At 41.1% G+C, this 15,800-nt stretch overlaps 1 protein-coding gene across 1 annotated transcript in view; it reads left to right on the forward strand.

The window, feature by feature from the left end:
• usta (uronyl 2-sulfotransferase a) overlaps window positions 1-15,800 on the forward strand; it is a 57,557-nt gene that overhangs the window by 21,239 nt on the left and 20,518 nt on the right. The window contains exons 2-3 of the mRNA XM_030721813.1: window positions 7,826-7,869; window positions 12,124-12,279. Of these exons, the coding sequence (XP_030577673.1) occupies window positions 7,826-7,869; window positions 12,124-12,279 (200 nt within the window). The remainder of the gene's footprint in view (window positions 1-7,825; window positions 7,870-12,123; window positions 12,280-15,800) is intronic.

Raw genomic sequence — 15,800 nt, forward strand, 5'->3', positions numbered from 1 at the left:
CATGCTAAAAGAACCCTTCATGACTGCCAACAAAAATACAATTTACCAACAGTCTAAAAATGCCTGATTTTTTTGATGGAAAGCACGAGTACATACCCAGCTCTGCCATATTTATCTATGGCATGCCTCACTCATGACTCAGCAGCATCACCGCTGATCCCAAAAAGATGGGTGTAGGATGTTTAGAGTTTCAGCAGCCACATGTCGTCTGTTTTCAGATGACAGTGCCACGATAAAAAGCATATATATGCACAAGTGTATTCATGAAAAATATTATGCTCCCCTTTCCAGGTTCTACTTTTAATCTTGGTCAGAGCAGCTTTGCATGATTCATAGTGCAAAATATTCCTTGTTTATCTTCTACTTGCAACCCTGCAGTTCATCCCCTATCTGAAAGCTGTTCTAGCTCCTTTTATTGTAAATCCACCTTTCCTTTAAACCAAATTTATCTTTGATTGGTCGCTCATTACGAACAGAAGATTTGAAAAGCAGGTGGGTGAAGCTACCGAAAGCAAATGTGTAGAGCAGTCTGAAGCCCGAGCTGTTGTCTCGCAGGATTAACTTGCCCATGTGCGGGCCTTATGAGCGTCCCAACAGTATGCATGACAGAAATAAAGAAGAGCATACTCGTCCCCTTTAAGATTCATGTCAGGTTGTTCATAGAAATTCACCTATTTTCGTTCTTTTTTTTTTTTTTGTTAGCATAGCGTTCCCCATGTATCACCAGGAAAACCATTATCAGAGCAGGGAGATGCAAGATAAACACAGCAACAGGCTACCAAGCCACAACAAGCAGTTGCATGCTTCAAAAAAATGTGCTCTTTTTCAAAAACTGTTTTAGCTTGGTCTAGGCTCAAGGCCAAGGGAGCTGTATTGTAAACAAACAATTAAAGCTGGCTGTTTTGTGCCTTTTAGTAGCTTTGAGCAGAGCTTTGTGTCCCCAGACAAAATGTGGTGGTAAATTTAAAGAGTAATAACATGAAAACTTCTAATTGTGATCTTGTCAAAAAAAAAAAAAACCAAAAAACACTGTCATAAAGCAACCAAAACAAAGTCCTTTAAAGAAAACTTTAATAGTAGGCATTTCAGTACACACTAATTTCCATGATCAAATTCTGTTGTTGTGTTTCCGGAATTACAAAGCTGTAATGTCACAGTTTCAGTGAAAAAATTTGGCAACCATTTTGCATTTATTTATAAAAAAGACCAGTGTGACGCAAGATGACAGGCGAAACAATGTGTATTTATAGGGTCTCAGTGCTCACAACAAGGCAACTGTTTAATTAAGTCATTAACCATGATCTTCAGTCATTTCCAGCTGTGTGTCGCACAAATGACACCATTGTTGTGTTGGTGCAGCAGTAGGGAACAGCCATTTGTGCAAGATGCATTTCCACATCTGGCGTGCGTTTATGAGCTTAGAGCTGGTGTAAAGCAACAGAGGGCGAGCAGTTACCCTACATGTGGTTGGTTTTTAATGGGCTAGCTGCTGCTGCTTTTGTTTTTGTACATGGGTGCACCAATATTTGTATCTAAAAATGTTCAGAAATTTCAAGGACTTTTTAGACATTTTCCTCACTGACAAGATAATATGCAGTTCAATCCAATATCTAATTACTTCAATATAAATATATGGATATGTGGATCAAAACTGATGGAATTATGGATGCAGAAAAGTACCATTGGATTTTGATCCATGATGCAATGCCATCAGGAAAATGCCTGATTGGCAGCGACTTCATTGTTCAGCATGATCAATGATCCTAAACACACTGCCAATGCAGTAAAAGCACCTGGATAGATATTGTTGAATATTGTTGAAGCAGTGTGGGATCATCAAAAGGAAGCCAACATCCAAAGAAGAGCTCTGAATGTGCTTCAAGAATATCTGTTCATATCTGTAGCTGTCTGTCCAGTTAGTATGTTTTTATATGATCCCCTCCTTGCCCTAATGGCTATTTTTTGTTTATTTAACCAATCTAGAAGCCAGACTTAAAAGGTCCCCTCCATTTGACTTCTTTTGTAGGGGTGTGTGGGGAAAATTGGCCCCCAGCAGACTCTTTATCCATAAGGACAGGGTAGCAAGACATCTGGTGTCGTGCCCACATGACTGCAAGATGAGGAAAGCATGTACAAACTGCACAAGCATGAGTGCTTTCTAATAAGAAGTGACTTATCCAGAATTGGCTGGCAAATAAATTCAGATTCTGAAAAATCCTTGGGGCATCACGCCTCGTAGCGTGACAGTATTTTGTGTCTCTTTCTGCTGCGCAAATATCGACACCCACAGAAAATCACAGAGAAAGGAGAGCATTGTTCCTCGCATCACTTCCTCACTAGCTGATGAGTGATTACGCTCCTGACTTTGACTGTGCGGCGTCAGATTTGCCCAATTTTCTACTTCACGGTTCATTTCTTCATTTCAAAGCCACCTCACTTCAGAATGCGTTCAGCGCTCATGAACTCTGTGACAGCCCGCCGGATGGGCTAAGGTCTCACACGGTCATGATGCATACCTAAGAAAATGTTTCAAATTGTTTACTCATAACAGGCACATGGAGAGCAGGTTTGCTGTGGGCTGTGAAATTTTGGTTCTGAAAGACTCCCCGAGTCCCCCCAGAAAAAAAAAAAAGATTTAAAAGACAGGAGTGCTTCAGAAACGTGGCCTTGGGGCTCTAAGAAGCTAATTCTATCTTCTCGTCACTTTGCATAGATCAGATTTTCTCATGTTCACTCGGTGTCACTGACTGCTGCTACTCCTCTTCAAGTTTGACACATGAAATGGACCACTGGGGGTCCCGTGAATCATTTTCTTTTGATGATTGTGAAATCCGCCGATGATAGTTTGGGAGAGACGGCTCAAAGTGTGTTATTTGTAACATCAATTTTAGTTGCACTAATGTACTAATCAACCAACCAAATGTCAAAGAAGTACAGCATGAATAACACTTTCCCCTGTGGATTGTAATAGTTTTGTTCTTTAATCTTCTTTTCTTATTAATTTCTGAGTCACTGGTCTTTCTTCTCTACTTCACAGAAATCCCTGGAAATGGTTCAGATTTCTCTTTTCTTGTTCTGCAAATCATGTATTTTATTTTTGACTTTCTTGGCATTCAGCTTGCCCAGCCACTAAAGTCAACACTGCTTTGCTGGGTCACCAGTTTAGTGGTACTTCCCTGCCATGCAGTATACATGGTGGCAACCACTGGTATCCACAAATCATATACCGACATGACCTCTCCCAGCCTCCGCACATCTGCATCCCCATGTATATGTTCTTACTATATTTCAGCAACCAAAATTTTAGGGGAGCATTAAGTCCACAAATTAGTCTCCCTAGCAGGGTTTGGTCGTTGGGCACCTGCAATAACAGAGCAGTGACTCTGCCTTTATATTTATATCACAAACTTGTCTGATCATTGTTGATTCTCAAGTGACTGTGGGGTGAGCTGGAGCAGGGCGAAATGGGTGGAGACCCTGACCCTCTGCTTAGCTCCCTCCTGTAATTAGTGGCATGGGTCGCGCTACTCGTCTTAATGGAGAGCCACATGTCAAATCAAAGGGCCGGGTTCACAGGCAAACACGCACTGTATCTAACTGCTGCGCACTGATTTTGTTTGCCTGTGCAGACAATTATGGCACAAGTGTTTAGCGAGGACAACAGACGTGAGTAAGTCTAACTGGGTGTGTTTTCACACAGATGGGTCGGGCTGGAGTTAGGTTACATTTGACTGAAACGAGGAATGTCATGTGATCTCTTTGTTGAACAGTCCGATTTTTTTCTTTCCTCTACTTGTGTTTGAGTTTCAGTGCGCAGACACCTTTCATACTCGTTTCTGTCTGGTACAGAGAAACTACAGCAGGATGTGGTTACACATGAGAGCGCTTAGTCTTCACAACATGAGGAACCTGTAATCTGGTTTCACACACTTGTAGAACATTCCATGGCAGCAGCTCTGCAGCCTTCCATCATTGCTTCGAGTCGCGTCCCACAGTAAAGCAAACGGACTCTTAACATCAACCCTGCGTCTATCCTTTTGGCCTTCCTCTCAGCAGCCATTCCTGTGTGGTTTCCCGCTCCCACCTCTGCCTATTCTGGGATGTGTTCTTTCCTAAGCTCTACTTAGCCATGTTGCCAGTTTCACAAAGCAAATGAAATGGTCTATGCTCTAAATATATGTTTATAAAATTCCCAAACTTACTGTAGCATTCCTGGAGTAGGCCAACACCAACGGAAAATTCCAGAGCTTGAAGGACTGATTCTGGGCTGAACTGTATGGATTTCTACTTTACACTGTACATTTTTCCTTAGTTTGACCTTGAAAATGTTGGCAGAAAAAAAATTTAAAGACCAGTACTATAACTTTTCCATATCAAATCACAGTTCCAGTAGAATCTGCTCCAAAACACATTCTCTGTTCTTTTTCAGCCTGATAGCTTCGTTGGCTTTCCGCCTGTCTGTAGTCTGGTTCCTGACCCCTGACTGTCTGTCCACATCTCAGATTCTTTTTTCAGGAATTTGAATTGGTCAATCCTTGTGCCTGTTTTAGTTGGGAGCAGTCTGAGCTCTGTTGGTTGAAATAATCATGATAGTGTCCTCATTTAGAACAAGAAACACAAAAATTGTGAGCAAGCAAAAAAGAACTTAATATCAGACAGATGTACCTTTACCTTGGTGTGTGTATATGTGTGTGTGTGCCTGTGTGTGTGTGTCTGGTAGTATTAAAATGTAACTGAATACTTCCACGTGTTAACAAATACGTTCCTGGTTGTTTTGGTGGGAGTTTTAGATTTTGGTATTCTAAAACTTGTTGGCGATCATGAAGTTGGGCTGTGGTCCCCCTCAGCACATTCCCGTTACTCTTATTAGTTCTTGTTGGCTTCTTAATCAGTGCAGAAAATAGCATCTTGTGCATTAATGAGCTTCACAGAGTTCCACATTTTCTTTGCTGCATCAGTCATTTTGCATAATATCTCAGCTTGAAGATGTAGGGTACTTTCTTTTTTCGTTTTAATTTATTAAGGACAAAATCTTTTGAAAAATCTGAGGATGTAACATTAATTTACAGTATGCCGGCATCTCTGCACGGCACAGTTCCCTGTAGGCCATTTAGTCTATGTTGTATTGTTTTTGTGCGTTTATTAATTAGTTTTGCACTTTTGAGAATAATATGTTTCAGATTTTCTGTGATTAAAACCTAAAATCACTGCTGACTTATGTTGCCCATGTTGTGGTATTGATTAATTGGACTTGGAAATAGTAATGCAGCTGTTCTTAACTAGAGGCAAGCCCGTGGATCTTGTGACTCAGTAATCCAATTAATCATTTAGCTACATACCAATGCATACCCACACTCCAATTAGTTTCCTTGTCAATCAGCCATTGACACAAACACAAACACGCACACACACACACACATACACACATAGATACACGAACACACAGAAAATACAAATGATTAACGTGAGGATAGGCTCAAATGAGAGATTAATTTAGATTAAATGTGCAAATTCTCTCTCCACTTGACCATTCGGGACCTACATTTAGCTTCCATCAACACAAACTGACAGAACAACTTCACTCATCTTTGATTTTATAAGTCTGTGGCCCTGCGGTTTTCCCTGACTTCATGATGGTTTTGCTGATTTTAAATCAACCTGTTGAACCACAGTTTCCCTTATGTGCATTGGGGAATCATAAGGAATATAACAGGCCCTTTAGCAGAGCAGCAGTATGTATTGTTTACAGTTAGTTTGCATTTAAATATACACTGTTTTAGGTTACATGTTTAAAGCCATAGTTATCAAATTATTTAATGGAAAAAATGATGTCTGGGGCGGAAGGTAAACTCTTAAATTGTCAGTTTGGGAATTAAAATATTTATGAATCAAGTCCCATTAGACTGTCATCCTCATCTCTGACATCTGGCTCACAGCACAATCAGGTCAATGAGTACAGTTCACTGTACAGTGGCTCTTTAAGTTCATTTTCCTCTCTCTGTGGGTGGTGGGGGTGGAGGGCAGCTGTCAGCTTTTGCGAGCCTCGTGCCCTGGAAAAAATTAGTTCCAACCCTCTATCCAAAACGCTAATGAGAAGCACACACAGGAGGCAGTGAAGGGTTGGAGGTCGTGGTGGTGGGGGCGGGGGGGGGGGGAGTGGTTGTCTATGATGGATGACAGAGGAAGGAACAGAGATGTCTGCGTCTCTGCATCCTCACCCTGCCGTGACCTGAAATGCCTGGTGCAGCATTCCTCGGGAAAACTGTGTGAAGCCACGAAAGCGCTACAAAGACAGATGAAAAGATAGGAAGCATCTAAGAAACACCTGTGGGTGAGCATAGTGCAGCTGTATTTATACATCCGGTGCCTGATGAATTAATGAGCCACAACACCAACCTGAAGCCAAGCAGATCTTATATATAGTAACTAGTGTGTGTGTGTGTGTGTGTGTGTGTGTGTGTGTGTGTGTTTTACAGAGGGAGAGACCAAGGCACATTTCATGCTAGTGTAAGACTAATTACTCAAAGCATTCACACCGCTATCTAAAGTGTAAACAGTACTTACAAAGCCACGAACTTCCAGCACAATAACAGCTACGAGCGTGTGCCAAGTGGGAAATAAACCAACGTGTGTGTTCATGCATCATGTCTTTTCATGCGTCTTCTGGATCATATTTCAGAGACAAAAGCAGAGATTGTTCTCTTATGTAATATTTCCTCAAATCATTACTTTACTCAGACCACACCCACACACATTCTCCACTTTGTAAATGTGATGGGGGCTCTTTGGGGTCAAAACAGGCGGTGAAAGAAAAGGCCGCTGTCTTAAGCCCGAGTCTGGATTTGGAGACTAGGCTGAAAGACGGGCACAGATCCTCAGTGCAAGAGCAACCTTCAATGACCTCCACTGTTCCCACAAGAAACAGCTACATACTGTTCCATATATGGCTACAAATGAGCCGCTTCAGCTAGAACTCTCGTCACAACATCTTCACGTTTAGTGCTGAAGAGCTGCGCTTTGCCCTGTGTGTGGCTGTGACAAACGATCTAGGGTGAAGGAGGAAACGTCGGGTTGAGCTGTGCCGTTTGATGCAGGGTCTCAGATGGTTAGAAATGTTTAGAAGTTAGAGCAAGAAGTGTCGTGTCAGTCGTAAACAAAATATGATGTCATTGATGCCATATTCACTATCGTCACTTTTATGTTCATGATAGTGATATTTTGGTGATTCAAATTAGATTCACTGGAATGGGTTTAGTGGTATTTTAACCACTCTCCTTACAACCATCTTTGTCAGTGACTTCTAAGAATTTAGTCTTTCATTATGCCTGGAAAAATTCCAAATAGCTAAAAATGTAAAATGCAGAGTCCAAAAAGTGAGAAAGTTCAAACATTCACAGTGTAGGCTATGAACCCTCGAGTCTGTTGACATCAGCAAAAACTAATTAGAGTCAGTAGTTTGCAGACTTGGAATCCAGTCAGTGAAAGACGAATGAAGGCGTATTTTAGAACTGCTTTGATGTGCTTAAAAAATATGAATTTGCCACTTGCATATATTGGTGAGAACTGACAAATTCACAAAAAAAAAAAATAGGTCTTAGAAGACCAGAACGAGGGTTTGCGTGAAGCTGGAATAAGTGCAAGGTTCTCTCAGTTAGTTTAAATGTTCATCAGTCCACAGACATGTACAGTGTATAAACAGATTATGCAGTGGGACATTGATATAAATCAAATACAGAATGACTTCAGGGATAGAAAATCAAATATATGTGGGGGCCTATGAAGAGCATATGATAAATATATATAACTTATATACTTGTTTTTGCAGGTGGATCCACATATCTGGATGACCACGGACAGCCTGCTCCCAGAGTAAGTCATTATTATTATCTCTCACTGTCCTTGCGCTCATTCTCTTCTTTAGTCTAATCTTCTTGCTTTTTCCCCTGCTTTTTTTTTTTTTTTTCTCACCTCTCCATCTCCTCCTGGCCTCAGTTAAGTCCAGTTGGGATAATGGTTTGGTCTGTGTGAGTGTGCTGCATGCAAACGCACTCTAAATGCCAGCTAGACCTGGCTTCAGTGCTACAGTAATGCTTTGAACGCACTCTCTCTCGTACGCAGAGTGCTGACACAGGGGCCTTGTATTCATCCAGCTGCATGTCTGCAGCACTATCTCTCCTCTGTGCTCCCTCTTTCCCTCCTTGCCAACTTCTTTCTATCTCTGTCTGCTTCTTGTTTATTATCCACTTCTTTAATCAATCACCTCATTTTCACCTCATTGAATCCCTTTCTTAATTGTTTTTTTTTCATTTTTTTTTAGTTAAAGGAGTCATTGGCCTTCATGTTATGGCATCACTAACTTGAGACTTTATCAAGTATGGTTATGAGGATGGTTTGGTTGTGGCTGATGTGAGCAGCTGTTTGGATTTGGTTAGGTCACATCTGGCCTTTGTGAGTTGTGTGTTTCAAACCTGTTTTGGCCACTCAGACAAAGCTGGCAGCCACAGTGTTTGTTTCATAAGGAGAACAGTGGGGTGTTATTTACAGTATATGAAACAAACTGTGACTGGAACACGGTGAAGAAATTGTTGTAATTTGCTTCATGTCGGTTTGATTTTTGAGCAAACTTTTTTGACGTAGAGCAGGCTCGTACAAGTTTACAGCACACTGCAGGTTTGATGCCAAGCTTTCAATATTATATGGATTATTGCAGAAAATTAATTCAAATGAGGCCTAATAAATCACAAATTGTTTCCACTAGTTTCTACTGAAGAAGGAATTGATTTTGATAGCTTGACTATGTCCCAAGGCATCTTATTATAATATTTATTATGCACACACAGAAGCTGTGGAATTCATTTTGAGACAGAGAAGTGTGAAACAGATCATCTTTTTTAGCCTTTGAATACAATGGTTTTGTTTAGTTTTTTGTTTGTTCATATATTATTACATTAGTATAATATTAAAGGTATGTATAGACTGCATATGAAGATTTCTCTTGCTCTGATTTGTAATTAGATGACAGCTGCCATGTAGTAACTTCACTAACTAAATACAGCCTCCAAATGCACAGAGTAGTCAGGCTAGTCTGTGCATCTGCAGGCGCAGGCTAGTGATTATACATTAGTTGCTTGCTTTGACTGATTCCATATCTTCTGTCACCTCATCCCAGACGGATGATGCAAATGCCATGTCAGTGGCGAGCAGCGCAGCAGCCGCATCTCTCATTATCATTTTAACATCCTCCCAGAGTTGCAGTTGATCTGCAACTTCAGCAGAAGTCTGACATTTTGTAGGATGCGTGCGCAGAAGGTTGATGTTCGGGTAAATGTGGGGAAAGATTAGAAATCGAGTTGAAGGCTCAACATGAATGAGAGTGTATGGAAAAACCACACAGCTCTCAGAATAGAGTTATGAGCCTTTGTGTGTGCAGAAGCACTACAAGAATGGCCCCTCTATTTTTTTGCAGACATGTAAAACGTATATATCTATCACTTTATAGTTTGCGGTGTGCAACACTTTTTTAATATAATTCCTTAACTGCAGGAAATCTTCAATTTAATTTTCTTCATCCACTGGAATTGTTAAGACACGGGTTTGTTGATGCTTCTGTGGTTTAGTAAAATTCAGCTTAGATCAATTTTTTATTAATCTCTGACAATAACAAGTAATACTTCAGGGCTATTTTTGCCTTCAGGGTGGAGAATATGAGAAAATGTTTGAGAATTACTATCTTTTAATAGTTACAAGTGATGTTATATTCTGAAACTGTTCTGAGCTGATGTTTTCCATATCCAAGCTAAACCAGGGGGAGCACAGTTTTCCGAGCAGAGAGCAGGTTAGCAGCATGCTGGTGTGGGTTTCCTGCAACTGCTGCAGAAAGACAGATGAGTGCGTGCACGGCGGTCATGATATGCAGTAGACCAGGACACGTTCTCAAACTCGCAGATTAAAGATAGTGGTTAGCTGAGTTATCATCATTCAGAGCAGAGAAGGCCAGTCAGGCCATGAGAAACTGATGATAATTTATGTGTTTTTGAACTAATGACACATTTCAAAATGTGTCAAAAACGCCATGACACCATTTCTTGTTGTGACTGTGTGGGCAGAGTTGTGGAATAGCAAGTAAGAGAGGGGAAGAAGGAGAACGGGAGAAAGGGCTGCTCATCTCCGAGTCTGCTTGATTTTGGCTGACTATCACTAGAGATAAAAGAAAAAAACCCATAACAGCAAGAATATCGACAGAAAAAATGTCATCATCTAACATGATGGAAAACAGCTCTGTTGCATAATACTTTCTGACAGAATCCCTTACTGGCAGACGCTGTGGACATTTCTCCCAGCATGTATCAGAAACCAAACTCTGCCGAGTGGGAACAACAATAGCACAAGCTGAAAGCTTGCCCTTTCTGTGCTGTCAGTGCCAGCGGGAGATATGGACTTTTGAAGGCATGTCTGCTGTTGTTCCTCTGTTAGCCAGCAGCAGGCTGTTAGAAGTCTGACAGTCATTTGTCATGATATGGTGTCCTGTGAAACGCTGCATGTATATCAGTGTGTAGTTACTTGGCAAACACTGTGGAAAGTTGAACTGCTGTCCAAGAGAACTATTTTCTATCAGCTCAAAAAGTTTTCCCAAACTCCTTTTTTAAAAAAAAAAAAAAAGATCTTATTTGTTTTTGATTGTCTATGAAGTTGTTGTGATATGTTAAAATCACACCTCTGAGTCTCACCTCTTAGAGTAACAAAACATGTGTAAACTTGCATAATCTTTTCATAACCGAAGCTATGACATTGTTGTTCCAGTTCACCTTCCTTTATCTGAGGGAATGAACTCATGTATTTGTTCCTAATGAAGTCCAGGAAAACGCTTTGATTCTGGGAAGAACATACAGGACATGAGATTGATACAGTGGTGTCATCTTTCTCTTTCAGTCCTCTTATCATTTCTTTCTTCCTCCTCGGCTGTGTCGGCATCCATCCTATTGTTTGTCTCTCTTTCCTGAGTTCTGGCACCTACTCAGAGAGGCCCTCACTGTTGTTACTGAATCTGTGTGCAGGGGTGGAGCTGCTCTTGGTCTGTGTGTGTGTGTGTGTGTGTGTGTGTGTGTGTGTGTGTGTGTGTGTGTGTGTGTGTGTGTGTGTGTGTGTGTGTGTGTGTGTGTGTGTGTTGTGTGTGTGTGTGTGTGTGTGTGTCCATTCTGCACTCTGTAGTGCTGAAGCTGCTATCTGAGCTAAAAAGGAATATTAATTATATATGAACCAATTAACAAGCTGTTTGACTTGCTTCCAAACTCTTTGTCTCTCAGATATGCAGAAAACCTTTGGAAAAAAAAAAAAAAAAGCAAAATCACCATTTAAGACTGCAGAGCTAGCAAGAATGAATCACTGTGGCATTTGTTTCATTGTGATTTGCTAGGAACCTGTTAGGAATGTTGAGAGAAAAGTGATCTTATTTTTCTGTAGTAAATCTCCGCAACATTTCTGAGGTCCTCTAAGTGATCTGTCCTCTCTCTCTTTCCTTAATTCCTGTTCCTTCTGTTCTCACTGATGAATTTGCTTGGAGAGCCTTCATTCTTCAGGGGCCACTTGTGTAAACCTCATGAAGCCTTGGGGATAATTGCCAAATTAGTGCGTTCTTGCTGACCCTGAGCTAAAATGAGTCTCATGTTGAAATCACACATCAGCACATCTTAGCCTTCCACTTCCTGTAAATGTAAATCATTAGTCTATTTCTCTTCCAAGAAATAGACTTGCACTGACTTTTCTTTGGGGGGATTTCAGCTCATGAATCATGGCTGAGCTAATTGGTGATTCATGTGTGCATGTGTGTGAGTGATAAAAAAATGTTGTTTCAGTATCATTTTGACTAAGTTCTGTGGAAGAAAGCAGAGTGAAGTGCAGTAATGGATGCTCTGACTCAGTATGTGTGTTTTTAGCAGGAATGTAATGTGCTGTCAGGGCAGTTTAGTTAAGAGAAGAGACAAGAGAATCCAGTGAGAATTTATTACATTTCCTCCTCTTTCCCTTTTCCTGCTTTGTCACAGTATTTATTTTTCATCAACTGCTCGAAATGCATCAGCATTTATCACTCCCTTCATCTTGAAGCGTGCATTTGTGTCTTCGCAGGTGCTCCCATTCCCAAGCCAGGTGATTTATAATCGTGTGGGGAAGTGCGGCAGCCGGACGGTGGTCATCTTACTGAGGTTACTCGCTGAGAAACACCAGTTTAACCTGGTCTCCTCTGACATCCACAATAAAACACGCCTTACTAAGCATGAGCAGGTAAGATAGCCAAGATTGTGCTATGGTCCAGTGATGCATGGATTCACAAGATGAGTAGAAGATTGTGCAGAAGATCTAACATGATAATGTAAATACATCACTTTGGGGGTGCTGGAAGCTACCAATATCTCAATTTACAGTTAGTTGAAGCCCAAAAAAATATATGTTATTTCATATATTTAAATTATTTGTAGTACAGCTACTAAATAGACCTAAAGGTCCTTTTAATAGTTCATCAAAATAAGAGAAAAACTGAAGCACTGCTAGCCTTTGAAGGCTGATCTGACAGCTGCTGTTCAGTGGGGCAGAAGTAAGATCACTACCAAAGAAAGGGTTGCTGAGGTACTCCATCTTTTTGCAAAATAATATAAGTTTATTCTAGAAGCAGTTCAGCAGAAAAAGAAGTCTTCATCACGGTCCTTCTAATAGTTCTTTTGGATCATTTAAAAAAATGAAAAGCTAGTTTCCCATTCTGGAAACATAGATGTGCTTTTTTTTTCCTTCCCTGCTATCCGGACATTTTAACCGTCCTGGTTAGATGCGAAAAAAAAAAAATGAAGCAACACTAAAATAGAATTTCTTCCATGTGGGGGTTTGTGGTCTTCAGATCCCTCAACATCAAAATGAATCATCATTCATTTACTATAGTTAAGCAGCTCTAAATAATTTCACTGTTAAACAGCCAGCTGAAATTGTCAGATCCTTTGAGTAGCAGTTTGTGTCCCCAGGTGAAAGTAAAACTTACAGTATGCGGGGGAGTTGATTTGCATTGTTCACATAAGTTTGTGGTCACTGTCAAATTAACAGCAGCAGCTTATTCGCTGTTTTGTAGTTAGTGTGAGAAAAAAGACTGAAGGGTCATGAATCTTCTTTTATTATTTCCTGGAATATCTTGAGGACATGAGCATTGGGTTTACAGAGGAAAAACTGTGTTCCTTTAAAAATACCACAGCTTTTTAAGGCGTAGTGCTGAGCTATGCTGGCGGGAATGAGAATGAAAATAAAAAGGTGTATAAAAAATGCCCTTTTTTATTTTTCTTATCTGACCATTCCAATTGATATATACAGTACTGTCCAAAAGTCTTGATCCACCTATAATTTCTTTATATTTTGCTAGCAAGATGGGGAAAAAAATGGTAAATAGGTGCAGCGAGCCTCCACCACGTTTCACAGATGGCTGTAGACATTCACTGTTGTACCTCTTTCTTGACCTCCTCCATACATATTGACAATGATTTGATCCAAAACTGTCATATTTGGATTCATACCTTTATAATCCACTGCTTTTTCAGCCCAGTTCTTGTGTAATTTGGCATACATCAGCATTTTCTCCCCGTTTCCCCTCCTTAATGGCTTCTTGACTGCCACCCGTACAGTGAGACCATTTCTGATGAGGTGTTGGTGATCGGTGGTGTCCCAAGGCTGGATAAAAGAGAGGGTTGTGCCAAAGCAGATCATCAGTGATACAGTATGTATCACTGAATTTAAAAAAAAAATCATCATGAATGCAGTACTTTAATGAATACATACTTGCACCACACGCCTATTTGTTCTTATTTGCATGCTCGGGTCTACATGGCACACCGTCAAGCGTGGGGCTTTGCTTTGCTAACCAAAACAAGTCTCAAATAAAATTCTCCTGACTTTTCTTCATCTTCTCATCATGGACCTCCTTTGCTCAGCCAGCCAATCGAGGATTGTTCCAGTCCAGCTTCAGCAGCTCATACCACTCAATTAACCCTGCTGCTTTCATTAAAGACCATGCTCAGATGCCTTTGGGGGAACAAGAAGCCAAATTACACCGCAGTCCAATAACTTTCTCTTTGCGCCAGTCAAGACTTTAAGCTTTCCTGCTTTTTCACCACTCATTCAGAAGCGAGTTCCCGAGAACACTGGCTCACATCAAGTTGTCACCACTAACACACTTCAACTGGGTCTTCCCACATTAGCCTGAATTCAGGGAATCTCTAGTATGATTGTAGTGGGGCTGCAGAGAGCCCTCAGAGAGAGAGGGATGAGCCATCATTGCTCCAAAAACTCACTAAAACAGGTTTTAGCCCCCCAGTGTTCACAAGGCAAGACCAGGAAAATCAAAACATTCCTCTCCTGGGCTGATGTCATTACAGCATCACGATCCGATCCACTTGGCCATCCAGCAAGACTCAGCTGTGAGCAGCAAAGAGCCACTACCCTTCAGAACGATGCTCATGGCACCATGTTGCCAGTTCTGCACCATTCTTTCCCCACTTCCACAAGTAGTTCTCCATTTCTCCAGTTATACTAGAACCAAGACGCTAATTTCCTTCTCACTAATAGCAACTAGTCCAATTTATGGCACCAGGATGCCAGTTTCTGTTTTCTCTGTCCCACTTTTTCAACATACTTCAGTTCCCATTGCAGGCAGTGGGTTGCCAGATGCACTTTCTCTGTCCTACTTGTTATATTTGTCTGCTCCCTACTTCTGGCAACAGGTTGCCAAATCTTTCTCCATCCCCACAGTTAAGCATTCTTCTGGGTTGCATTTAGCCCTGATTAAACATAGGAACCAGTTGTTATCATATACAAGTGTTGCCACAGATGGAATTATGGTTGATCTGTGGTGTGCGGCAAGGTGCATTTCTGCACCATTTCTGACTGGATTACATTTGTGACAGTTCTCCTCATACTTCAGTCCGGAAGCTGTAGGGAATTTTTGCAAATGCTCATCTTTGGCACCGGGGTGCCAGCTGTTCTCCCCTGATTTCAAGTTTCTTTGGGGCTGCATTCAGCCCAAGCAAAAGGGTTGTGCATTAAAAACCCTATAATGTTGCTGCACACTGGGGGGCCCATCAGCTGATTTCCTCATCTGCTGCCCCCAGTCCAATGTGGCCAGTGTACTAACAGACCAGGATCTTCTCTTTTGCCTTCGAGGAAAGCTAAATAAACCAGTGAAGCTAAATCACTGTCAGAAAATATATGCTGTGGTCTCAGCATTGCATTCTCAGGTCTCTCAATATGCATTGTTGCATGCAACAACTTGTTTGGTCAAACGTGTTCCATCAGTACTACTCTGACTACACATGGAAACCAGAGGGGTTCTCTTCACTAATAGATCATGTTCCTTTCCTTCAGATTACACACATTTACATGTGGGAAATGCAGATAAATCATTACTTCAGCATTCCATCTATTACTGATGAGCCACTGTTAAACTGCTTGGTTTACATGGTTTACATGCACCCAGTGTTAACACAAACTCTTTTAAGGAGTGACGCCATTCTATCCAGAAACCACTGACCACAGTTCCAGATTAAGAAATGTCCCTGCTCTCATTGTTGGCACCGGGATGCCACTTTTCTTTACCATTATCCTCCTTTCCAAAAAGCACTTCTCTCTGGCACCAGGATGTCAGTCTCACTATTTGTCTTTTTACGCATTGGCAACCTTCAGTCATTGATGATTAACGATTTAGCCTTCCTCTTCATCAACTTTCTCGGTACAAGATGCCAGATGCACATACTGCTAATTGCATTTTCATCATC

The sequence above is a fragment of the Archocentrus centrarchus genome, chromosome 24 (assembly GCF_007364275.1).
Source record: "Archocentrus centrarchus isolate MPI-CPG fArcCen1 chromosome 24, fArcCen1, whole genome shotgun sequence".
NCBI lineage: Eukaryota > Metazoa > Chordata > Actinopteri > Cichliformes > Cichlidae > Archocentrus > Archocentrus centrarchus.